Genomic DNA, 27,237 nt, shown 5'->3' on the forward strand with positions numbered 1-27,237 from the left:
ACAAATACAGAGTACAAAAAATAAACCACAACTGTAGCTAGTCATGAAAAGAAAAGACTGTCTCCTTTTGTGGAGACGAAATAAAATAAATAAAACACAAAGAACTAGAGTATGGGTACACCACACACTAAAACAAGGAAACGGTTCTGATTGGCTCATTGCGATGAGAACAGTGCGTAGGCAGCACAGTGCATCAGATGATCCTTAATGGTTAAATTTAGGGTTAGGTTTTAGGGCTGGGGTTGCTTAAGGTTAGGGTTGGGGTTGGGGTTGGGTTAGGGTTAGGGTTAGGGTTGGGGTTGGGGTTGGGGTTGGGGTTGTGTCAGGGTGGGTTGATGTCGGAGCGGTGCCGAGCTCAGGAAGTGAAAGGTGGGCGTGCTTGGCAAATGCCCTGGAATCATCTGATGCCCTGAGGACAGTTTATAGTGGATATTCCTTTCCGCTACAAATAAAATACAAATAAAACAAATTTATTTCTATATTTGCTCGCTTCATTCACGCCGTTCTCCTCGCTTGCGGTGTGCATTACTCCATTTAAATCAATAGTTTAAATAGTTTTTTTATTTGCTTGCTCGCGTCGTTTGCGTCCAGTGTGCATAGCCTTTTAACATGAAAGCTCACGCCCGTTGACCTGTTTGATTTGGCATTGTATGCTGCAAAGCTGCGCTACACTCCGACTTTAACAATGTGTTTGTTAACATTTATTTATTTTGCTAAATCTGGACTGTTCTGATGAATTCTAGGAAAAAACAATGTTTTACATTAAATCCGGAAAAAAATACCTGAACATTAGTGCTTTTTTTTTTTTTTTTTTTTTTGCACTTGTCGCCCCCGTTCACTGCAGTTTCACTGACACACTTGTCACTTCAAACATTATTTCTCCGGTTCTACAAATCCTAGAGTGATCGTCAATGACTCATTTAAAAAGGTAAGAACTTGGACTAATTAGCTGTCATTTATGTATTTATTTAAAGTGTTCTATCCTTTAAAAAAAACATTTTTTCACAGAAATGCCCCTTAGACCATGGTGACTATATGAGTTTGCTCCCAAGCAGCCTTTACACAAATTGGATGTAATGTATAATTCTTGCTGCAGATTTGTGCTAGATTGTCTTTGACACACCATTGTAATATGTCTGTAAAACTAGGCTGACTCTCATTAACAATCTTTTTAAACTGGATCAAAGAGAAATGGACCTCATTACATCCGCGAAGGGGGAGGGGGAGGGGGGAGGGGTTGGAGGAATACTGATCAGAAGTTCAAGGTCTGAGGTTTGTGATTGATAATTTACTGTAACATTTAACGCAGGTGAAATGAAGCAGTTCCATCAACAGGCTGGACTGCAGCATTATATATTTAAATTTGTATATACATAACATACTCCTCACAGACAGATAAAACAAATACTACAAGAAAATACATTCAATGACAAGCGTTTCTACTGTCTTCAATGTGATCTGAGTGAGGTTACTTCCTGGTACCTGACACTACTTTAAAAAGACAGCTTCTTTGGGATGGTGACCATAGCGAGAAAAACAAAACCCCCCAAAGGCTCCTGACTGGGTGTGTGGTTAATGAGCGAGGGAATGCTGGGATAGTCGCTGCTTTATTCAGAGTAAACATGTGTGGAGCGTTCACAGTTTCCTGTGCTTACTCCAGGCACGCCCTGTGCTTCTCCAGGGTTTGTAGCGCTGCTTCAGCGAGTTGCCGCCTGTGCATTGCCTTGCTTTCACTGTCCACGCTCACATCATATTCATGGTGTAACCCAATGGAGCGCCAGCGAAGTCTAAAGCTGGTAACCCCTTCATGACCAGGTACAGCTGACTGATTAACCCTTTATACCCTGTCTATGTGCATTCGGGATTCCCATGATCCTGGAACATTCCTATCAAACTGTGCTGGAATGATGGCTGTGGCAGTTTAAGGAAGGGGGGTCCTGTATTAGGGGACCTAGAAGCTGATTGTTTTTCTTGTGCAATCCAGGTGTCATTTCTTGCTGTGTTTGTCAGGCCAGGTGCCTCTTCAGGGAGGCTGTCCCGTGCCTCACTGCCTCGCTCTGCGCTCAGCCTCCACCACCACGCTGCTGTTTGTGACTCGGATCCCGTACCAGCCCGCCCAGAACTGCGTGTCGCTGCCTCCATGGCTGAACTTCACGAACCGTACCCCACGCCCATAGCCACTGAACACGTGTGTCATCTGAAAAAAGGGACACGACACTGAGCTGCACATCAACAGGGACTGAACACACAAGGGTCTGTGAAACAGCACAGCCCCCTCTCCCCTCCCTCACTGCTCTCTCACCTCCTTCCACTCCATGAAACAACAGCACAGCCCCCTCTCCCCTCCCTCACCTGCTTCCTCAACAGGGACTGAACACACAAGGGTCTGTGAAACAGCACAGCCCCCTCTCCCCTCCCTCACTGCTCTCTCACCTCCTTCCACTCCATGAAACAACAGCACAGCCCCCTCTCCCCTCCCTCACCTGCTTCCTCTCCATGAAACAACAGCACAACCCCCTCTCCCCTCCCTCACCTGCTTCCACTCCATGAAACAACAGCACAACCCCCTCTCCCCTCCCTCACCTGCTTCCACTCCATGTCATTCCACTGCGGGAAGATGACAGGCTCAGGTTCGAAATGCTGGATCACTATGTGTTTTGCAGAGAGCAGCTGGATGCAGACCTCGTACTTCGAGCCACAGTCCCGGCGTGGAGCGTACCTGAGCACAGAGAGAAAGCGAGAGAGAGAGAGAGCGAGCACAATGTCACTTTAAATAACATAGTTTTATGATGTTTACAATGTAATTAAACAAATCTGTGTAAAATATCACAGAAAAAGAGACCAAACAAACTGAAGACGAGTACAAATGTACTGAAACAAAAGGAAAAGAATAAAGACAGAACAGAGTCCAGAGAGAGAGAGTTTAAAATCCCTTTATTGAACCAATAACAACATTACATAAAACAGACAGCTACAAAATGAAAACCATTACAGCACAGACAGCAATAAAAACTGTCAAAAATCAACAAATGTTACAATATAAATATTCTTTAGCGTGACGGTTAAAATAACAAAATGAGCTCTCCCTCTTCACTGACATCCTACACAGCTCATCCCCTCACAACACCTCTGTGTAAACTTGTCCAAGCAAACACTCCAGGCATCGGTAAAACCAGTGGATAAAATTTTATTTTTTCAGGATTTAAAAATGGCTAACTTCACTTGACCAAGGATAAAATTAACAAATCCGCATTTTTTTTATTTTCATTTTTCTCAGTTTGAAATGTCCAATTGTATTTTTTGGCTCAGCTCACCAATACCACCTCTGCGCTGACTTGGGAGCTGCGAAGACGAGCTCACGCTGTCCTCCGAAGCGTGTGCCGTCAGCCAACCACTTCTGTTCTCTCTGCAGGCCCGCCATGCAGCCATCCCAGAGCTACAGTGTCAGAGGACAACGCAGGTCTGGGCAACTTACAGGCAAGCCCACAGGCGCCCGGCCAGTCTACAGGGGTCACTGGTGCGCGGTGAGCCGAGGAAACCCTAGCCGACCTAAGCCACCCCCCTCCGGGTGGCGCTCGGCCAATTGTGCGCCGGTCCCTGGGAACTCCCATCCACGGTCAAGCGAAATTAAGCCGAAGTTGAGGTTAAAAAGTTTAGATACATTTAAAAGGTCCCGAATTAAAAAAGAGACTGTCGGCACAGCGTCCAGGCTCACAGCAAGACTGATGCCGGTGCACCACCGACGCCAGGCACTGGCCAGCTTATAGTCACAACAGAGCAGAGACACTGGATGCCAGTTCTTAAGGTTGCACAAGTCCCCCTTTTTAGGCAGCATGCCGCGGCAGCTCGGAGGGAGCTGTCCCTCCCTGATGCACCCAGTCACCACACGGTACAGGAAATTGATCACTTTACTGTGTAAAGGATGTAGTCCCTACACTACACACCGCTGGTGTCATAAAGACATTCTGTCTGGAGACACGCCTCTTTTTAAATCTTGCAAACAACACTGCAGAATTAGGAAAGAAACAATTGAGAGGATTCATTCTGTGTTTACATTAAAAGGGGCGCTATTTAAATTACAATTGGGTAATACACAGCAGTGAACCTGTTTTAGAGCAACGAGTCAGTCAACACACCTTTATCAGTGTTTCATATTTTATCCTGGTCATTATTATAATGCCAGTAAACGCTACACTTCATTTGTGCAGTACTGTACAGAAAGGATTACTCTGTTACTAAACTGTTTCATATTTTTATTGTTATTGTAATGCCAGCAATAGGCTAAACAGGTCTTTTCAAAACACCTTTATTTGTAGACTGAACTACTGTGTTAGTGGAAGACTGTAAACAAGATTCTCACAACTGTGCTGGTCATTTGGTTTTCTGAACTGTTGTAATATAATTCTTAGGTTTTCCTGCTTATGTTAATGCCAGCAATGAGCCAAGTGATGTTTATAAACATTATGACAGGTTTGAAGTGTCTTCAGGAGCTTCACTTACTATTACAGCAACAAGAGTCTGATTGAAAAAAAAAAAAAATAATAATTAAATTTACTTATTTTAACTACCAACATTATATTTATGTTAAAATGCCATATTTAATTATGAATACGTTGATAAAAAGTGGGAACAAATGGAATTGGCCATTTTTGAAAAACGGAATTTGGTATTCCCAAGAATGGGACAATTAGTAGCCCTGAAGATGGTTCCAACTGAAGGCAGTGCAGACGCCCGTGTTTTATGCAATCGTATAAAAAGCAATGTTATGCAGGCCACCAGTTAAGCATGCTGTCTGTATCTGTGAGAACAACCGACAGAGCTGCATAGGATCAGAGGATGATTCAAAATCAGAGGCAGAGCCACAGTAAATGTCTTGTTTAAATTTAAAGTAATTTGTAAAATTGTTGATATACTTGTGTTGGAATATACAATTGTTTCATAATTGTATAATGCAACAAAAAATATATTAATGCGTGGCCGAAGGTTTCTCACTGATAACTGACACTTTCTCAGTCAAAACGGCAAGTTTCTCAGTATCTAAAAAGCTTAGAGGGAACGCTGGTACCTAACAATGCATGCAGGGCTGAACTGGGCCGGTTCCCATTGCTCCTCAAAATTAAAAAGAGAGCAATAAAAGTGTCCATCTAAACCAGGCCCACCCACGCGCCTACCAGCACATAGCACTGCAAAGCGACGCACAGCGCCCAGAACAGAATCCCCTCAGCACTGCAGAGCGACACACTGCACCCAGAACAGAATCCTATCAGCACTGGAGAGCGACACACTGCGCCCAGAACAGAATCCCCTCAGCCAACTGGTACTGAAGCTCACTCAACTGATCCCAATGAACCGCTGTGAGCGTCAGAACACCACCAAGAAAAAACAACTCAGACTCAAATCATGACAAAAATGTACATCAATTTAAAAATCACAGAACAAACTAGAGTGCTATGGCCCTAAAAAGAGACTTTACCCCGGTTGAATACCTGGTCAGGGTCAAAGACACAAAACTGAGGCAAATCCTGACCAAGTACAGACTCCGTGACCACAGCCTGGCCATTGAAACTGGCTGACAAAATATCCTGGCGCGCCAGAGAAAACTGCTGTGCTGTCACTGTGCAGTGGGAGAGGTCGAGACAGAGCTGCACTCCCTGTTACACTGCCCCAAATACAAACACGTGACAGAATTCCCTGGCAGTCCTGTTAGGAGAGGGACAGCAGGCAGCAGAACGAGCTGCACAGCATGTCGCTGCCTGCCATTGCCTAAGAGACGCCAAAGAGGCACTCTGCACTGGGACCCGTCACAACAGTGAATATGGGGGGGGGGGTGTTTACAAGATGGAGGGGTGTATAGAGGGAGGGGGGGTACGGGGTTGTCTGTTTGTATTGATCAGTTGTTTAAATGCTTTGGCAAAACATAATTTATTATGTAATGCCAATTAAGACTCTTTTGAATTTTATTTTATTTATTTATTTATTTATTTAATTTATTGCATTTATATAGCGCTTTTTATACAAAAGTATCGCAAAGCACTGTACAGTGCATTGCAGAAAAAAAGAACAAACCACAATACATTTGTATAGCAAGTCACACATACAACTGCCACACTCAGACCATTTAAATAACACCCACGAAGATAAGAAAGCCATTTTATAAAAGTGCGTTTTTAGTCTTGACTTGAAAACTGTAATGGTCCCAGCTTCCCTGACAAACAAAGGCAGAGCATTCCATAATTTAGGAGCTCTATAAGAAAAAGCCCTACCTCCCGTGTTGCTTTTTTTGACCCTAGGAATAACCAGCAGCCCCGCATCCTGTGATCTGAGTGCGGTTTGGAAGATACAGGGTCAGTAACTCCTGCAAATAACTAGGTGCTAATCCATTCAGGACCTTGTAAGTTAACAGCAACATCTTACAATCAATTCTATACTGCACAGGGAGTCAATGTAAAGGGCCAAAACAGGGGTAATATGTTCACTTTTTCTGGTTTTAGTCAGAATTCTAGCAGCAGCAAGCAGGATACCACACATTTTGGGACACCAGAAAAAAGTGCATTACAATAATCAATTCTAGATGAAACAAAGACATGCATTCGTCTCTTGGCATCAGATACAGAAATAATTGGTCCAAGTTATATTTCTCAAATGGTAAAAAGATACTTTAGTAACTTCCCTAATATGAGTCTCAAATGATAGATCAGGATCAAAGATGACCCCCAACTCTTAATTTCTAGTTTAAGTTTTGATGAGAGACTGCAAGGGTCAAGCTCATGTAATCCCACATTTCCTTTTAGTTGGTTCTGTGAGCCCACTAGCATGACCTCTGGTTTATCTGAATTCAACATTAGAAAATGATTTAACATCCAATGCTAATAACACCCAGGCAGAAGAGATTCCTGGCTTTAGGGACAAATATAGCTGGATATCATCAGCGTAGCAATAGAAGTTCACTCCGTGTCTGCGGATAATGTAACCAAACGGTAGCATATATAATGAAAACAGCAAGGGACTGTGACAAAGTATATAGTATATGTGCGCTGTTATTATTTATTGTATTATGATTTGTGTGTCCACAGCCTAAGAAGGAGCTCTGCCCACCTCCACCAGTAGAGGGTGAATACCTGCTGGTTCCGCCTCCACCGCCGTGGGAGGACTGCTTGCCACTAGAGGAGCTGGAGCTGCCTCCACCACCCATGCCGGTTCGCCATCACTCGAGGATGTCTTTGCTTCACCACCCGGGGATGCCTGCCTTGCACCGCCCAAGGATGTCTGCCTTGCACCACCCAAGGATGCCTGCCTCGCATCACCTAGGGTTGCCTGCTGCTCCACATCGCCTGGGGAGCCACCAGTTACAAAGTACGAGGGAGAAGTGGAGCTCCCGCTGCCGCTTTCATGGCCAGGGGCTCCCCTCCCGAGTTCACCTCCCGAGGGTCCGGGGCTGTTGCCGTCGGAGGGTCCGAAGCTGCCGCTGTCTCTCCTTTTTCCATTTCAGGAGGGCCCGGAGCTGCCTGGGGGTCCAGAACCACCGCTGTCTGGTGGTCCGGAACCGTTGCCTCCCGAGGAGCAGCTCCTACCCGTCCTGTACCATCCAGGGCTACTGAGTCCGCTTCGCCCGGGGTCGCTGCCAGCCCTGCATTGCAGCAGGAAATACTGTGGCCGGAGCCCTACAAAGGGGAGCTGAAGGGGGTGGAGGTCAGGAGACCAGCTCCCCCCGCAGCAGTTTCGCTGCTGGAGAGCATGTGGCTGGAGCCCCCGAAGAGGGAGCTGTCAGCCACAAAGAAGGGGGGGAGGTCAGGAGACCACCTTCCCTAGCAGGACTTTCACTGTCGGGGATACTGTGGCTGGAGCCCCAGAAGAGGGAGCTGTCAGCTACGAAGAAGGGAGGTCAGGAGACCACCCCCCAAGCAGCCGTTCGGGTGCCGGGATTGCCTTGGCCGGAGCCTGCCTGTGTGCGGTCAGCTTGGCCGCTACAGCTGTTGAGGTGGGAGGAGGACCTCCCACCATGGCCGCCACCCATGCCCCATTGCTGCCCCGGGACTTTGGGACTAAGGGGGGGAGGTGGCCATTGAGGCCATGTGTGCTGCGCACAAGGGGGGGCGGGGGGGGGGGTATGTGGCAAAGTGCCCGCCCCCTATGTATATAGTATATGTGCGCTGTTATTTATTGTATTATGATTTATTGTTTATAAATGACGGCGAATAGCCGTGTGTGTTTTGTTATTGTTTGGCAGCATGGATGGGGTTAAACCCCGTCATAAAAACCTTGTGAAGAAGGTGACCATCTCCCGAGTCAATTAATTGATTAATTGATGTTAATTGGGAGTTGGTCACCTGTATAAAAGCCTGCAGTTTTCTGCGATCTGTGTGGACAGCAGTGGAGAGAACGAGAGCGAGAGAAGGCGTCTGAAACGAAAGAAACTAAAAATCAAGGATCAGTGAAGGCTACTGCCCAGCCTGACTTGTATTGCTTAGTGTTCGTGATTTTGTTTTGTTTGACTATTTATTTTTACTCTGTGTTTATTTTTGTTCAAACCTTTTATTTTGTTGTTTGAGAATAAACGGCGCCCCAGCACTTGCCTCTGTGTTTGTTCCTGCATCTGGCCAGATGTCACCACTCAGCCATTCCTGTGACAGGGACTTAAAATGGAGCCCTGTGGAACACCACAGACCGATAATGCCGATTTTACCTCCCCAGTAGAGACAAACTGAAACCTTAGATCTAGAAGAATCAATACTGATGGAAAGCCAGAGTCAGAGCTTATCAGCAGATCATTCACAACTCTGACGAGGGCTGTTTCGGTGCTACAAGCAGCACAAAAAACAGACTAAAACTTCTTGAATATACCATTAAGAGTTTTTTGTAATTGAATTGCAACAACTCTCTCTAGAATCTTATCTAAGAATGGTAGGTTGGAGACTGACCTATAGTTATTGAGGACGTTAGGGTCCAAATTGTGTTTCTTACGCATAGGCTTTACCACAGCTACCTTAAGTGCTGAGGGAACTATACCGGAGGAAAGTGAACCATTTATCATTTTTAAAATGTGGGTATTGGGCTCCCGAGTGGCACATCCGGTAAAGGCACTCTGCATGGAGTGCAGGATGCACCCTATAGCGTGGACGTCGCTGGTACGGGTACAGGCTATTCCATTGTCAACGGTGGACAGGAGCTCCCAGTGGGCGGCGCATAATTGGCTAGCTGGGAACAGGTAGACACAGAAAGAAGTTAGTGGGAACAGGTAGAGACAGAAAGAAGTTAGTGGGAACAGGTAGAGACAGAGAGAGGCTGAGAGAGGTTAGCTGGGTGCAGGCAGAGACAGAGAGTGGTAGAGAGAGGTTAGCTGGGCGCAGGTAGAGACAGAGGCAGAGAGAGGTTAGCTGGGTGCAGGTAGAGACAGAGAGAGGCAGAGAGAGGTTAGCTGGGTGCAGCTCCCGTGCACCACCAGGGCACTGTCCCGACTCCACACTAACGAATCACTGAATGAAAGACAGACAGGGAAAGACAGGGGAATTCTTACCAGTCGCTGCAGACAATGTCGGGCCGGATCTCATCAAGCACGCGGACTGAGTAGCCTTCCTTCTGCAGATCAATGATCTGGGACTTCATACAGAGACTGAGAGGAGAGAGGAGAGAGTCAGAGACACACTGGGACTTCATGCAGGGACTGAGAGGAGAGAGTCAGTGATACACTGGGACTTCATGCAGGGACTGAGAGGAGAGAGTCAGAGACACACTGGGACTTCATGCAGGGACTGAGAGGAGAGAGTCAGTGATACACTGGGACTTCATGCAGGGACTGAGAGGAGAGAGAGTCAGTGACACACTGGGACTTCATTCAGGGACTGAGAGGACAGCGTCAGCGACATCAAATGAATATATTTCTATTTCATGTGGAGGGTAGAAACCTGTGTAAAAGCGGGTCTGGGGAGGTACTCACGAGTACGATGTGACAAAGTACTTCTGGACGGTCTCATCAGGGAGGGCATGCTCCGGGTTAATGGGTTCGATCTTCCAGTTGTCGCCTCCGTTTGAGCACAATGTCCAGTTGTTAAAACCCTCTGAGAGACAGACAGAGGAGCACTGGGTCAGTCTGGATCCCTCTCCTAGTTTAGAATGCACTCCTAGAGTGTCTTGGACTGATCTCTGTTCACTCTGAAACATAACCCAGTCTCTCAATACTACTGGACTGTACTCTTACACGTTTCTGTCAAAGTGCTCAGAGATCCTGTGCAATATACAGTGACCTCACTGTGATGTGACCTTCCTGGGACCCCTGTAATGGGACCCCTCTCTGACCCCTCTGTACCCACCCTCGGCTCGCGGGTTGCTCAGCAGGTTCCTCCTCCATTGGCTCAGGAAGTAGAAGAGTCTCCAGTCCGCCGGTGAGGAGGCGGGGTCTCTTGGTCGTAGCCCCTCCCTCTTGCACTTTCTCTTCCACAGGGAGGCGCTGTCCACCACGTCACGCCACAGCGAGCTCACCAGCCGGCAGCGATGGACAAGGTCCGAGGCTGGCACTTGCACCAGGATCTCCTCCAGCAGAAACACAGACACTTCACTGAACCGGGACTGCATGCTGCCGGGCTGCAGAAAGGAGAGGGGGAGGGGGAGAAAGAGAGAGGGAGAGAGAGAGAGAGAGAGAGAGAGAGACAGAGTAGTAGTTTGCTTTTAAAAAGTTCAGTTTACTTTCAAAAGAGAAACAGCAGATGGCAGTGACAGTTAGAAATTGCAACAAATTGTAGCAAATTCTCCCGGTTGCCATGGAGAGCAGTGAGAGTGCAGACAGCAGGGAGATCCAGTACCCTGCTGAACTGACACAGGCCAGGAAGCAGCACAAAGTGAGTGTGCCGAGAGAGAACCCGGAGTGTCTGTTCACAGACTACTCTGGGACAGGAGACAACAAGATGAAAATCAACCTCATCTTCTATACTGAACACAGCAATGCCTGGCACACTGCTGTGTGTAAGAAGTACAGCAACATTACAAAAAGGGGGATCTGCCAAGGTAGACAAATCCGTATAGGAGAAGACTCTGACCCGGACAGCACAGTCCTGATTATTAATGTCTACCACAATGGGACCTTGTTGATCCAGGGCAGTGAGGTTAGCCTGACCTCCTTCGAAAAAACCTTTAAACAACTAAAAGAGGAGGCACAGAAAGAGAAAACACACACTACATCCAACAACCCCAAGGACACCGACCCTGAAGATTCAGCTCCAACCTCAGACAGCAACCAGCCCACCCCAACGACCCCCAGCACATACAGGAGTGTCTGGCCCTGCTGGAGCTGGAGTTTGTGGAATTTAGAGAACTTACACTGGCCAGGCTCACGGAAACCAGCATCACCCACCCAGCAGCTCAGAGATGAGATAAGCCAGCTCAAGAGAGAGAACAGGGTGGCCATCAACGAGCTGATGAGCGAGATGAAGGACCTGCAGCAGGAGAACAAGAGCCTAAGGACCCAGCTGACCAGCGCCAAGGAGGAGATGCAGCGCAGAGAGAAGACCATCACCAAGGAGCTGCAGGAACTGAGGGAGCAGCTCCACAGATACACAGCTCCTCCCACATAGTGTGGTACAGAGGGGAGCTCGCCAACTACATCAGCCCAGTAAAACGGGGTCAAACACACACATGGCTCAAAATTAACAAGGGAATAATCCAGTGTGAAAATTATATATACTGTACCTGTGTGCAGCATACACCCCCCCCTTCTGAATCCCCCTATTATAACAAAGAGTATTTTAACCCCCTCCACACAGAGAACAGCCATTTCCAGGCCCAGGGAAATGTGCTGCTCTGTGGGGATTTCAATGCCAGGACAGGCTCAAAGCCTGACGGTATAAACACTCTGGGAAACAGCCAGACATTTGGACAGGCCCATTCGTACCTCACATCTACCACAACACAGAGAAACAACCCTGACCGTGCTGTAAACAAGAATGGGAGAGAGTTAGTGCATCTCTGTCAAGCCTTGGGTCTGTACATCGTTAGTGGCAGGATCAGAGGGGACTCTTTAGGGAGGTTTACTTACTGCTCAGCTCTTGGAAAAAGTGAAATGGACTATGCCATCACTGACATGGACCCCTCCTCTCTAATGCATTCAATGTCAGGCAACAAACCCCCCTGTCGGACCCCACTCAAATCACTGTGTTCCTGAAAAGAAGAGGGCAGCCTAACACACAGACACAGCCCAGTAAGCTGTACAATCTGACAGCATCAGTACTGAGATGCTCAAACACAGCAGCCCTGAGTCACAAGAGGTAATGCTTAAATTATTCAACATGGTACTAAGTACTGGTTACTTCCCTGACATCTGGAACCAAGGACTTATATCCCCAATTCACAAGAGTGGAGACAAATTCGACCCCAATAACTACCAAGGCATCTCTGTGAGCAGTAATCTAGGGAAGGTATTCTGTAGTATAATCAAAACCCGCATAATAGCCTTCCTTACCAAACACAGTGTCTTGAGTAAGAGTGAAATTGGCTTCCTACCAAATCTCCACACCTCTGACCATATTTACACCCTGCACACCCTAATTGACAAATATGTATACCAAAAAAGTAAAGGCAAAATCTTTGCCTGTTTCATTGACTTTAAAGAAGCATTTGATTCCATGTGGCATGAGGTTTATATTATAGAATTCTTCAAAGTGGTGTAGGGGGTAAAGTCTATTATATAATAAAATCAATGTACACAGAAAACAAGTGCGCAGTAAAAATTGCCAACAAAAGAACAGAATTCTTCACTCAGGGCCGTGGGGTGAGATAGGGCTGCAGTCTGAGTCCAACTCTGTTCAATATTTACATCAATGAGTTAGCGATGATGCTGGAACAGTCTGCAGCCCCCGGCCTCACTCTCCACGACACACAAATTAAATTCCTGTTCTATGCAGATGACCTGGTCCTGCTGTCGCCCACAGAGCAGGGGCTGCAGCGGAACCTGGCTGTGCTGGAGCAGTACTGTCAGTCCTGGGCCTTGGCAGTAAACCTTAAAAAGACCATGTAATGATTTTTCAAAAAAAGGCCAGATCGCAGGGAAACAGATACCATTTCACCCTAGGCAACACCACCCTAGAACACACCACAAACTACACTGACCTAGGCCTGACTATCAGTGCGTCAGGGAGATTTAACCTGGCAGTAAATGCACCAAAGGAAAAAGCCAGAAGAGCTTTTTATGCCATCAAAAGAACATTCTATAAAATGAATATACCTGTCAAAATATGGCTAAAATTAATTGACAGCATCATCCAGCCCATTGTGAGGTACGGGGTCCAATCAGTCAACAGGATTACACTAAATGGGACAAACACCCAATCGAAACCCTGCATGCTGAACTCTACAAAAACATACTACAGGTGCAAAGAAAAACACCAAATCACACATACAGGGCAGAATTAGGCCGCTACCCAACACTTATAAATATTGTGAGCGAGCTTGCCACTCACTCGGGTTCGTGCCCCTTTAAAAACTACGACCCAGCACACAGAAATGGATTTTAAACGCACGGTTGCGCTCTTTTTAATTACAAACCAAACAAAACACAAACAAACTCCTAACTCTGTTTTTGGAGCGCTTACTATACACACTGGAACCTGACTCACTCGCAGGACGGCTAAGCCGTTTACCTGCCCCAAACCTGAACAGGTTGAAACTGTACCTTTTTCTCCGGACTGCTCAGAAGCAGAGCACCTCTCCTGCTTCCTTCTACTCAGCAGCCGGGAGCACACTGGCTTCACTCCTTAAATACCCTGCACCTGGTCCTAATTTAATAACAACCACCAGGTGCAGGGGATAATTAAACAATAAAACAATTAACCAATTTAAATTAAACAATAAACAAATACAATTAAACTAAAACCAGTGTGCATTTCCACATGTTTTCTGTGCAGGGAGGTTTTAACCCCCTCCCTGCTGTCTCACATATCCCTCCCCTTGTCTTTTCAAGACACCGGCCATTTAACGGCCACCTCCCTCCACCCTTGAAAAACCACCCACACCCAAGTCCATAAATGTAAATTTTCGCTCTTTTCCACGGGCGGGCTTGAGGGTGGGTCGGTCCCTCCGGCTTTCCCAGGGAGGGACCCAGGACCAGCAAGGAGGGACCCAGACGGCATGTCCAGGGCAACCACAGCGCAGGCCGGTGACCGGGAGCACGGACTGGCAGGCAGAGGCGCGAGGCTGTGGACCGGCGCAGCGACGTCTGGGATTCCAGGAGGAGCAGAGCAGTAGGAAGGGGGAACGAAGCAACCAGCAGGGGGAGCGTCAGCGACGTCTGCCCATTGCGCAGTGACGTCTTCCTCCTGCGCAGCGACATCTGGAAATCCAGGGGGAGTGGAGCAAGGGACCAGGCAGGCGACTGTGCCTGGCTGTCCTGCGACCTGGGAGCTAGGTCAAGCGGAGGGAGGTCTGCACATTCAGGCCCGGTGTCCACACTGCCGGGACAAGGGACCTCCCACGGTAACGCCGGCCTGGCTTGCAGGGGTGGTGGTCAGGGCTGTGGTGGAGGCAACTCCCTCACCTCCCACCCCTTCTTCGTGGCCGGCTCCTCCGACAGCAGGGGAAAAGCTGCCGGCTCCTCCGACAGCAGGGGAAAAGCTGCCGGCTCCTCCGACAGCAGGGGAAAAGCTGCCGGCTCCTCCGACAGCAGGGGAAAAGCTGCCGGCTCCTCCGACAGCAGGGGAAAAGCTGCCGGCTCCTCCGACAGCAGGGGAAAAGCTGCCGGCTCCTCCGACCGCAGGGGAAAAGCTGCCGGCTCCTCCGACCGCAGGGGAAAAGCTGCCGGCTCCTCCGACCGCAGGGGAAAAGCTGCCGGCTCCTCCTTTTCCGGCTCTGGAGGTAGTCGCACCTCCCCCCTTTCACCTTGGACCGGTAGCTCCACCCCCTCAGTTACCTGGACTGGTGGTGCCCCTCCCATATCTTCTACCATGTAACAGAGCCTCATGGCTGCCACTTCCTGGAAGGACACCGGGTGGCACTGTTCCTCCCAGGCCTCCCACTGCTCCCCATCTCGACGCCAGAGTGCATTGATTACCCTGGGGAGGTCGTAATAAAGGTCCTCATCCGGGTCCATCAGCCCGTCTCTCACCTCTCGGGATGTTGGGAAACCCAGTGGCACTGGAGCTACCGGTGTTGCTGCTGACGCTTGGGCCGGCGCATAGGGATATCCGGCCCAGTTGTGCCCGTACTCCTCGCAGCGACCACATCAGTCAGCCGGTGGCCCCTCTGGGCATGCCCGCCAGCAATGGTCCTCCGTCCCGCACCAGGAGCACCAAGGGAACAAGCTGGCTGGGTCCTCCAGCGGTTGCTGTTGCAGCTTCTGCTTGCTCTTCTTGCCCATTTCTTTTCCCCCCCAAAAAAATGCACTTCTTCTCTGAGTCTCCTGGGGCGCTGCCCCACTTCTGGTACCAATTGTGAGCGAGCTTGCCACTCACTCGGGTTCGTGTCCCTTTAAAAACTACGACCCAGCACACAGAAATGGATTTTAAACGCACGGTTGTGCTCTTTTTAATTACAAACCAAACAAAACACAAACAAACTCCTAACTCTGTTTTTGGAGCGCTTACTATACACACTGGAACCTGACTCACTCGCAGGGCGGCTAAGCCGTTTACCTGCCTGTGGCAAAGTGGGTGGTAGGGGGAACAGGTGTAGCAGTGATGCGGTGCAGGAATGATGGGCAGACAACTGTAATCCAGAAAATAAGCTTTTATTTTCCCTCCTGGTCTAGTGACCACAAATAATAAGCCCCGGCAATACACAACGATGTGTAAAGCTCGGGGCTGAAGAACACAGGTTGCAGTCCTGATAAAAGAAACAAAAACACGGTCACCCGTCTCGGGTGCGTGCAGTCGTGATGGTGGTGCGTGAATATACTTTATTCCGTGACAGTTCGTGAAGTGGTGATCCGGCTTGTGCTGGCCCAAGGCGACAGCTCCGGATGTGTTTAGCTGTCTAGTGATTTCAAAAGACACAGACAGTTAGTTTACAGAGACGAACAAACACAAACCCACACACACACAACTCTTTGCAGAGTAATACAGGGATTACGTCCTTCTCGGTCCTTGGCTTAACCCAAACGAAGGAAAAGAACAGCGTTACCCTGGCCCCTATATGTAATCCCGCATGATATCTAGGTAAACGGTTGCAGCTGCCTTATTACTTGCAGCTGCCCCTTGTTTACCTGTCAAATCAATACGGTCTTACAACAGAGTCTCGCTTCCTTCCAGGCTGACCCACTTTCCGGTCCCGGAAACGAACTGTCAGGCCAGCCCTTCCAGATACTTCTCCTCCCGTTCTTTAGCGCCCTCACAGGTCGGGAGGAAGATTTATCACCAGAACTCATTGTATTTCTGTCACATATCCCACCGCTCAGAGTGGAGCCGAAGGAACACTCGGCTAAATCTACCTTTCCCATTGCTCCCCCCTCCCGGGAAAAATAATCCGCATTTTGGTGGTCTTTCCCCGCACGGTGTATCATATGGTACATGAAGGGCTGCAATGCCAGATACCACCGAGTTATCCGGGCATTGCTGTCCTTCATGGTGCTTAACCACTGGAGTGGGGCGTGGTCTGTGACAAGATCAAATGAGTGTCCCAGCAGGTAGTATCGTAAAGAGTGAGTAGCCCATTTAATGGCCAAACACTCTTTTTCGACTACGGAGTAGTTACGCTCCCGAGGTAACATTTTTTTGCTCAGGTACAATATCGGGTGTTCTACTCCAGCTACTTTTTGGGACAAGACTGCACCCAAACCTACATCCGAGGCGTCGGTGTGGAGGATGAATCTCTTGGTGAAATCTGGGGTAATAAGAGTGGGGGCCTGGCAAAGTTTACGCTTAATCGTATCAAACGCCCCCTGACACTCAGCTGACCATTTAATTAAATTTGGAGCACTCTTTTTGGTGAGGTCGACTAACGGGTTAACCACTGTGGCGTACTCGGGGATGAAGCGGCGGTAATAACCGGCTAAGCCCAGTAGTGACCTCACCTGAGTCTTGGTTTTGGGGATCGCTGCATCAACCAAAGCCTGGATTTTGGTGACCACAGGTTTCACCCTTCCATTTCCCATTACAAATCCCAAATATTGAGTCTCTGTTTTGGCAAACGCACATTTTCTCAAGTTAGCTGTCAGCCGGGCTGCCCTTAGAGACTGAAGAACGGCTGCAACCCTAGCCAAATGCTCTCGCCAGGTGGAGCTGTAAATCACCACGTCATCAATATACGCTGCTGCATATTCATGATGTGGGCGTAAAACCTGGTCCATCAGTCTCTGAAAGGCAGCGGGCGCACCATGTAGCCCAAACGGCATGGTTTTAAAGTGGAACAGCCCCTCTGGTGTTGAAAATGCGGTTTTCTCTCTGGAGCTGCGGGTTAGAGGGATTTGCCAGTATCCCTTCGTCAGGTCCAGAGTGGAAATAAACCTCGCTTTTCCCAGTCTGTCTAAAAGTTCGTCGACCCGAGGCATGGGATACGCATCGAACTTGGCAATAGCATTCACCTTTCTGAAATCTACGCAGAAGCGGTTGGTGCCGTCCTTCTTAGCCACTATTACAATAGGACTGCACCACTCGCTCCTGGAAGGTTCAATCACTCCAAGCTCGAGCATATCCCGTACCTCTTTGCGAACGCCACTTCGTCGACTTTCCGGGATCCGGTACGGTCTCTCTCGCACTGTGACACCTGGGGGAGAGATAATGTCATATTCCACTAAGTTCGTCCTGCCGGGCACATCAGAAAAAACATCGCTGAACTCCTCAATAAGCTTACGCAGCTCTCTTTGCTGATCCGGAACTAATTGTTCCCCCATTGAAATCGCTCTTGTGCTCGGGGTCTCTGGACAGGGACCTAAATCATCCTCCATATTGCCTGGGGCTATAAATAAGACCTCTCTTGCCTGCCAGGGCTTCAACAAATTAATGTGGTAGATTTCACGTTCATTCCGGCGATCGGGCTGTCTAATTTCATAATTTACTTTCCCTATAGCCCGAATCACCTCATACGGCCCCTGCCATTTAGCACACAGTTTTGACTCTGATGAGGGAAGTAGCAGCATTACCTTGTCCCCTGGTCGAAAGGTTCGAATCCGTGCATTTTTGTTATAATGCTGCTCTTGTCGGTGCTGAGCCGATCTGAGGTTGTCTTGGGCCAAACGACCGACCAAATCCAGGCGATCTCTGAGTAGGAGCACATACTTCACTACATTTTTAGACGAGCCTTTGTGCTCCTCCCACCCCTCTCTCAGCAGGTCGAGAATGCCGCGAGGCTGCCGGCCGTACAGGAGCTCAAAGGGGGAGAACCCAGTTGAACTCTGCGGCACTTCTCTCACTGCAAAAAGGAGGTAGGGGAGAAGTGATGCCCAATGTTTCTGCTCTTGTGTCACAAATCGCCTCAGCATCGACTTTAAGGTCTGATTAAAACGTTCCACCAGACCGTCCGATTGTGGATGATAAACGGACGTCCTGATGGGACGTATTTTTAATATTTTGTACACCTGCTGTAACGTATTGGACAAAAAATTAGTTCCGTGATCGGTCAAAATCTCCTTGGGGATCCCTACTCTGGCCATAATCTGGGCTAACTCGGTGGCTATTGCAGCGGCACTAGTGGACCTCAATGGAACTGCCTCCGGGTATCGCGTTGCATAATCCACCACTACTAAAATGTGCGTATACCCGGAGTCAGAAGGTAGCAAAGGGCCGACTATGTCCATTGCAATGCGCTCGAAAGGAGTGGAAATAATCGGCAGTGGGACCAAAGGGGCGGGGCGCACTCGACCCGGCGCTACTCGCTGGCAGTCTGGGCAGGTGGCTACATATTTCGACACATCAGTATGAAGACCTACCCAATAGAATCGAGCCAATATTCGCTCCCTCGTCTTCTCGGCTCCGAGGTGCCCCGCAAAAGGGATATCATGCGCCAGCCTCATGACCTCCAGCCGACAAGACGGGGGAACCAATAATTGTGTTACAGGCTGTCCTGTGCCCGCGGCTAGGTTTACCCTATACAGTAATTGCCCCTTGATACTGAAATGTGGATATACTAGCGCCCCAGCGCCGTCAACATCCTTACCTTCAATGGACCGGACCTGTCCCCAAGCGTGCACCAGTGACGGGTCGTTTTGTTGGCCCCACACTAGGTCCGCGCTTGAGTACCACGGGTCCGGTACATTGAGAGGGGCTGGAATAACATCTGCTCTAGTCGGTCCAGTAACCTCGCTCTCTCGGTCACACTGCGTTCCCACTCCCTTCGACTGGCGTTTGTTACCATTGCAGCACTCTCCCACCAGACCCCAGCCTTGTCTCAACAACGCTCCCTCCCATTTTGCGGTCCGTCTCTCCTTATTCGTTTTTCTAGGACGGAAAAGAGGGGAAAACATTTCAGTGTGAAAAGGAAACACATCACCAATTCGTTCCTTTTTTTTTTTCTGCCACGTTTACGTGTGTGGCTGAGACTGCCATTTCTTTCATCAATTCTTTGAATTTTGGCCAGTCTCGGCCCAGAATAACTGGGTGTGGCAACCTTTCCGCCACCCCGACTACAAGGTGACGTTTTATCGGTCCTACCGATAAATATACTTTTAATGTGGGGTATGCCGCCGTGTCTCCATGGATACAGGAGATGGCCACCTGACCTCGTGGCCGCCACGACACACCGCCCAGGAGAGCTGTCCTAATCAAGGTTTGCTCACACCCTGTGTCCACTAACGCGTGGGTTTTCACATTCCCTAACACCACATTAATCAGACAAGGCCCCTCCCGACCATTTTCCCCCCGCTTACCAGTCTCAGGTGCCCAATTGCACGCGGCCACGTCACACTCCATGGCAGCGGGGCATGACCTGGCCAGATGTCCCGGCTGGTGGCACCTAAAACAGATAGGAGGGACAGAGGGGGCATGGGTTAGAAATCTGTCCCGCTGCTGGTATGGCAACGGGGCAGGGGCAGCACCTCTACCCCAGCTGGGGGCCAACCTTGGTCTCCATGGGGGGGGAGGCAAGGGGGCCCAATGGGGTCGGTGCTCTGGGAGGTCTGGGTCCCTGGAACGAGGGAGGTGGTGGTGATGATGTTGGAGGAGAGGGAGAGAGAGCGCGGCTGCTTCGAAGGGCAGGGGCGGACAGGATCCCAATCCGGGCAGAGGTCAGGGAATCCTCAAAATCTTCGGCCAATTTGACCGCCTCCTCCAGGGTGTCGGGGTTGTGGCGCCGTATCCACGCCTGGGTTTCGGCGCCGACCACATGGCAGAACTGTTCTACCACAATGGCTTCCCCCATCTGCTGGGCGGTCTTCTTCCCGGGGGTCAGCCAATGCACCATGTGGTCGCACAACCTCTCCGCAACCACCCTGGGGCGTGTCTCCGGGGCTCTCCGGTATTCCCGAAACCGCGCCCGGTGGGTCTCGGTAGTAATATTGAGCCGGCGGAGGATAGCCTGCTTGACTAGGTCATACTCGGTGGCGTGCTGGTCGCTCATAGCCTGGTAAGCTGCCTGAGCCTCCCCAATCAGGCAGGGTCCCAGCTGGCTGGCCCAGAACTCCCGCGGCCAAGCCGCCGCGGTAGCCAGCCGCTCGAATGCCACCAAGTACGCCTCCGGGTCATCCTCCGCCGACATCTTCATCGCCCGTGCCTTCGGGGGCGACATCACCGGTATTGTCGTCGGGGTCGCTACTGCAGCCACGGCCAGTCCTACCCGTTCAATGAGCGCTGTATAGCGCTCCTCCCTCCTTCTCTCCTCTGCGTCCCGTCTGCTCTCCAGTGCCTGCAGCAGCTCCGCCAGCGCGTTGCGGTCCATGATCCCGTTTCTGACACCACGTGTGGCAAAGTGGGTGGTAGGGGGAACAGGTGTAGCAGTGATGCGGTGCAGGAATGATGGGCAGACAACTGTAATCCAGAAAATAAGCTTTTATTTTCCCTCCTGGTCTAGTGACCACAAATAATAAGCCCCGGCAATACACAACGATGTGTAAAGCTCGGGGCTGAAGAACACAGGTTGCAGTCCTGATAAAAGAAACAAAAACACGGTCACCCGTCTCGGGTGCGTGCAGTCGTGATGGTGGTGCGTGAATATACTTTATTCCGTGACAGTTCGTGAAGTGGTGATCCGGCTTGTGCTGGCCCAAGGCGACAGCTCCGGATGTGTTTAGCTGTCTAGTGATTTCAAAAGACACAGACAGTTAGTTTACAGAGACGAACAAACACAAACCCACACACACACAACTCTTTGCAGAGTAATACAGGGATTACGTCCTTCTCGGTCCTTGGCTTAACCCAAACGAAGGAAAAGAACAGCGTTACCCTGGCCCCTATATGTAATCCCGCATGATATCTAGGTAAACGGTTGCAGCTGCCTTATTACTTGCAGCTGCCCCTTGTTTACCTGTCAAATCAATACGGTCTTACAACAGAGTCTCGCTTCCTTCCAGGCTGACCCACTTTCCGGTCCCGGAAACGAACTGTCAGGCCAGCCCTTCCAGATACTTCTCCTCCCGTTCTTTAGCGCCCTCACAGGTCGGGAGGAAGATTTATCACCAGAACTCATTGTATTTCTGTCACACTGCCCCAAACCTTAACAGGTTTTAAACTGTACCTTTTTCTCCGGACTGCTCAAAAGCAGAGCACCTCTCCTGCTTCCTTCTACTCAACAGCCGGGAGCACACTGGATTCACTCCTTAAATACCCTGCACCTGGTCCTAATTTAATAACAACCACCAGGTGTAGGGGATAATTAAACAATAAAACAATTAACCAATTTAAATTAAACAATAAACAAATACAATTAAACTAAAACCAGTGTGCATTTTCACATGTTTTCTGTGCAGGGAGGTTTTAACCCCCTCCCTGCTGTCTCACAATATTAAGAAAAGAGCACTCCAATTTTGGATGCACCTAAAGAAAAGTGAGTCATTACTCCAATATAAGGCCCTCCAAACCCAAGAGCTCAGCCCTGAAAAGAGTCCCATAAGTCTGCTGGCCCTGAAGCTCACTGCACTGACCCCCACTAATACTAACACAAACCAGCTTCAGGAACACTATCAGCCCCTAATCAGAGTAAACCAAATTATAAAACAAACCAAAAACTCATATGTGAAACATTGGGACATAGAAACAAAATCCCCAAATAAACTTGATTGTTATTGGTCCCTAAAAATAAACTATACCCAAGCAGATTATCTCAAAGCAGAGACAGGTCCTGATCAAGTACAGGCTCAGTGACCACAACCTGGCCATAGAAAAAGGCCGACACAGGCAGACCTAGCTACCCAGAGAGAACAGGCTCTGTGGTCACTGTGAGACAGTAGAGGTCGAGACAGAGATGCACTTTCTCCTACATTGCGAGAAATACAACCAAACAAGGGAAGTATTCTTTAATAAAATAGTAAATGCCCATCCACTTTTTCCAAACATGGCAGACCCAGAAAAACTGGCTGTACTCCTAGTGGAGGGACACACAGCCCCCCTGGCTGTACTCCTAGGGGAGGGACATATAGCCCCCCTGGCTATACTCCTAGGGGAGGGACATACAGCCCCCCTGGCTGTACTCATAGGGGAGGGACATACAGCCTCACTGGCTGTACTCCTATGGGAGGGACATACAGCCCCACTGGCTGTACTCCTAGGGGAGGGACATACAGCCCCACTGGCTGTACTCCTAGGGGAGGGACATACAGCCTCACTGGCTGTACTCCTAGGGGAGGGACATACAGCCCCCTGGCTGTACTCCTAGGGGAGGGACATACAGCCCCACTGGCTGTACTCCTAGGGGAGGGACATACAGCCTCACTGGCTGTACTCCTAGGGGAGGGACATACAGCCTCACTGGCTGTACTCCTAGGGGAGGGACATACAGCCCCACTGGCTGTACTCCTAGGGGAGGGACATACAGCCCCACTGGCTGTACTCCTAGGGGAGGGACATACAGCCTCACTGGCTGTACTCCTAGGGGAGGGACATACAGCCTCACTGGCTGTACTCCTAGGGGAGGGACATACAGCCCCACTGGCTGTACTCCTAGGGGAGGGACATACAGCCCCCCTGGCTGCCCAATACATAGCCGCCTGCCACAACCAAAGGGGCATGCAGTGACACTCTGCATGAGGAGCACAACTTGGGAGGAGAGGAAATGTATTACTTGTAACCACTGTATTATTTTTTTTGTATTTATTTATATATATATCATTATTTTAATTATTTTCTTTGATTATTATTTTTTTTTAGCATTAACAGTACTAATTTCTCTGAAATATTATCATTTTTTTTTTGTTCTTTAATTTGTTGCCAACCTCCCCTTAATCCTCTAATTTATTTGTTTTACTGTATTTTATAAATCATTTATATATATTCAGCCGATGAAGGACTTCTAGTCCGAAACGTCCTGATAATTGATTTGTAATCAATTATTCTACCTTTTTAAGTACCTGAAATATCCTTTTCTTTTTTCTTATTGATCATTTTGGTACACAGCAGTTTTCCTTTTTCTCAAACTATATATATATATATATATATATATATATATATATATATATATATATATATATAATCATGCAATGTATATATCCATGTATTGTATAACTGCTTTGCAAAACCTGCTATTGTAAGTCATGCCAATAAAGCACCATTGAATTTAACTGAATTGAGAGGGGTGAGAGAATAAAATAATTCCAAACAATTACTATACATCCAGAAATAAAACACACACACACTATACACACACACACACACACTATATATATACACACACACACACACACACACACACACACTATATATACACACACACACTATATATATATATATACACACACATACACACTGGTTTGCAGAAGTATTCACCCCCTACAAAGTTTTCACATTTTGTTACCACCTGAGCGTACTTTCAAATTGGACTTTACATGTAGAATCTACACAAACTACTCCACATTGATAAAGTTAGAAAAATGCATATAGAATATAAATAAATAAGATTTACAGAGAAAAACAGATTAATCTCAGTTGCATAAGTATTCAAACCCTTTGCTACTGCAGCCCTAAATCAGCTCAGGTCACAAAATTAGTGAAATGGTTTCAGCCTGTGTGTACTCAAAGTGGTTTAACTTGTAGATAATTTCCCTCAGGTATATAAAGACTTTCAAACTGCAACTCACATAGTGATCCAACAAAGCAACCATGAAGACCAAGGAGCTTTCAAAACAAGTCAGGGATAAAGTGGTAGAGAGGCATAGAGCAGGAGAAGGGTACAAGAAAATTTCAAAGGCGCTGATTATCCCTCTCAGCAGAGTGAGGTCCATCATTAAGAAATGGAAGGTGCATCATACCACCCAGACACTACCCAGATCAGGTCGCCCTCCCAAACTGAGCAGCCGGGCAAGCAGGAAACTGGTTCGGGATGTCACTATGTAGCCAACAATGACCTTGAGAGATCTGCAAAGTTCTGTGTCTGAGATGGGAGTCAGTGTTCACACATCAACGATAAGCCGGTCCCTACACAAAGCTACCCTGTATGGACGGGTGGCAAGAAAGTAGCCATTACTCATAAAGCCTCATCTTAAAGCAAGTATGGAGTTTGCGAAAAAGCATGTAAGGTTTTGTGGTCAGACCAGACAAAAATTGAACGTTTCGGTCTAAATTCCAAGCATTATGTCTGGCGCAAGCCCAACACTGCACTTCACCCAGTCAACACCATCCCAACTGTCAAGCATGGTGGTGGCAGCATCATGTTATGGGGATGCTTCTCTTCAGCAGGGACTGGGAAGCTTGTCAGGATAGAGGGGAGAATGGATGGTGCAAAGCACAGGCGACTCCTTGAGGAAAACCTGTTTGAGTCAGCCAAAACTCTTAAGCTGGGGAGGAAATTCACATTTCAGCAGGGCAATGACCTGAAGCACAAAGTCAAAGCCACACCAGTGTGGTTGAACAAGAAGAGAATTAATGTTCTTGAGTGGCCCAGTCAAAGTCCTGTCTGAATCCAATCGAAAATTTATGGCGAGACTTGAAGATTGCAGTCCATCGACGATCCCCAACAAACTTATCAGAACTGGAGCAATTTTCCCATGAAGAATGGCAAAAATGTCACCATCCTACTGTGCAAAGCTAGTAGAGACCTATCCAAAAAGACTCATAGCAGTAATTGCTGCAAAAGGTGCTTCTACCATGTACTGACTTCAGGGGCTGAATACTTATGCAACCAGTAAATTTCATTTTGTACATTTTCTTTGCAAGTTTGCTGACATTTAACTCCCTCCTCCTATAACAGTGTTCAGTTTAACCATTACAGCTTTGGATAAAAAAAAAGTTATTTTGAAAAACTGTGCATACATTATTTGTAATTCAACAAAATATGAAATTTTTGCAGGGGTGTTAATGCTTCTGCAAACCACTCTGTGTGGGTGGGTGTGTGGGTGTGTGTGGGTGTGTGTGTGGGGGGGGGGGGGTGCGTGTGTGCGTGTGTGTGCGTGTGTGGGTGTGTGTATATTTATATATAGCTGTAAACAACTTTCTTTTTTCTTTAGTACAGGACAATAAGGACATCTAGTGGCAAGTGTTGGTACAGCACCCTTGTGTACACACAGGCAGGGAATAACCCTTTACTCCGTGCTGGGGGCTGAGTGTAGGTCTACAACAGGAACTGTATTCATTCTCAGTTCTTATTTTCACAAGAACAGACCTCTGTAAAAAGCTGTTTATACCTCTTGTCGTTATTTGTTTTACCTAAAAGACACCTAAACTGTCTGTGAGCTCACTGACGAAGTAAACATGAGACATGATTCAGTCACGAGAGGAGCTCTATAACGACTACAACACAGAAGTGGTGGAGAATACAACAGGGTATCTGCAGCTGAATTATTTTCTGCGCAAAATTAAAGTTAGAAACGAAGCGCAAATCGCTTAAGTAGCTGACCGGTTACTCATAAACAATAAACATACCCCTGTCACACTCGAATACGACCCGTCCAAATGTTACGTGTACTGTTACATTATAACGACAAATAAACAAGAAGCCATACAGAACGATGACAAAATTAAAGTTCCGCCTCTTCATCCTGTCCCTCTTCCGCGCTTTAATTAAAAACTGACTAAATGCCACTGTATTATCTTACTGTTGCTTCTGGCTTCCCTACGTAGCTTTCCTTTTTTGCTTGTGATTGGCCCATTCTTCTTCCAGACTTGTCCTACGCAACGAGAAGTGAAGACAGATTGGGTTACACTTTGGAACAATGATCCTCTTTGTTATATACACAGTAAATAACAAAGCCTTGTACGGCTACTTCTTACATCATACGTGTTCATCCTTGTCTGCTCTCTCACAGTCCCCTCCCAGCACACTGTAATATCCTGGTCCCTGCGCGGCAGGGAGTATACATTTAAGAAACTTGCTATTTCAGCTCACCCTTTGAACCCGTAGACGGCGCACGGAAGGATCGTTTTGACGATCTCACTGTGAGCTCGGCAGCGTCGCTCCACACCGAGAAAGAAGCTCACATGGTTTGCGCGGTTTCACTTTCTGTTAGTTTTGTAACCTCTGTGATTAAAAAGGACAGCATCGTTAACTGGAATGCATCTGGGGTGGGGTGGGGTATATTTTACAATCACGCAGCTACAGGCCAGTCACTAGTGCAAACTTTAACTTCAAAGAAATACAGAATTCTTCATAACGCAGCAACATCAAACAACATACAAATCAGGAAATGAGAGCTCTGTGCACATTTGTACCCTCTATAGAAGTGAAGTGAAATGAGTCTGTTTCACTCTGAGATATGCAGCCCTCCTTCATATATCACACAATGTCACACAATGAGTCAGTGACTGAGAAGGGATTTGAACCATGGACCTCCTGGTTACAAGCCCGTTTCTTTAACCACTGGACCACACAGCCTTAGTTCTTAAAAAGGTGTATTACAAAGTGTGGATGACAAAATTTGAGAAAATGTCCCCACAAAGAGTAACTCCTGAAAAAACAACATTGTGGGAACATTTTCTCAAATTCTGTCTGCACATTTATAGTAATACCTGCCTACACTTACACACACACACACACACATACCTGCCTACACTTACACACACACACACACAGCATGTGATTATCTAGAGGTTTCTAATTCAATACGAGTACCTGTGAGAACTGGAGGGGATTTCTATGTGCATGATGCCCCCTGCCCCAGCCCGCAGTGCATTGCAATAGTATGTGAGAGACCAGACCCAGACCAGGAAGAGGCACAAGCAGCTCCAGAGAGATCCAGGGCTAGTCCTG

General features: G+C 48.0%; 1 protein-coding gene across 7 annotated transcripts; it reads right to left on the reverse strand.

Annotated features, from left to right (window-relative positions):
- Nucleotides 1-950: 950 nt before the first annotated feature.
- Nucleotides 951-27,236, reverse strand: LOC117426069 (F-box only protein 6-like). 7 transcript variants are annotated; one of them, XM_034043327.3, is made up of 8 exons: nucleotides 27,100-27,236; nucleotides 26,377-26,508; nucleotides 26,087-26,158; nucleotides 10,308-10,578; nucleotides 9,935-10,055; nucleotides 9,515-9,610; nucleotides 2,584-2,719; nucleotides 951-2,197 (listed from the first exon to the last, which is right to left on the reverse strand). In XM_034043327.3, the coding sequence occupies exons 3-8, from the start codon at nucleotides 26,138-26,140 to the stop codon at nucleotides 2,045-2,047; spliced, it is 831 nt and encodes a 276-aa protein (XP_033899218.1). In that variant the 5' UTR covers nucleotides 26,141-26,158; nucleotides 26,377-26,508; nucleotides 27,100-27,236; the 3' UTR covers nucleotides 951-2,044. The 7 variants fall into 7 exon arrangements, with proteins under 7 accessions (XP_033899218.1, XP_033899217.1, XP_033899220.1 ...); XM_034043326.3 differs by having other exon boundaries at nucleotides 26,262-26,508; XM_034043329.3 differs by lacking the exons at nucleotides 26,087-26,158; nucleotides 26,377-26,508 and having other exon boundaries at nucleotides 27,100-27,234.
- Between the last annotated feature and the right edge of the window lies 1 nt (nucleotide 27,237).

Source organism: Acipenser ruthenus, chromosome 27 (assembly GCF_902713425.1).
Source record: "Acipenser ruthenus chromosome 27, fAciRut3.2 maternal haplotype, whole genome shotgun sequence".
Lineage (NCBI taxonomy): Eukaryota > Metazoa > Chordata > Actinopteri > Acipenseriformes > Acipenseridae > Acipenser > Acipenser ruthenus.

What these genes read in the sequence shown, in the direction of transcription:
- LOC117426069 (XM_034043326.3), bottom strand. An exon ending in TAGGGAAGCCAGAAGCAACA is followed by an intron (nt 10,579 to 26,086) that starts GTAAGATAATAC and finishes TCCTTTCTGCAG; the next exon opens with CCCGGCAGCATGCAGTCCCG. An exon ending in ATGACATGGAGTGGAAGCAG is followed by an intron (nt 2,198 to 2,583) that starts GTGAGGGAGGGG and finishes CCCTTTTTTCAG; the next exon opens with ATGACACACGTGTTCAGTGG.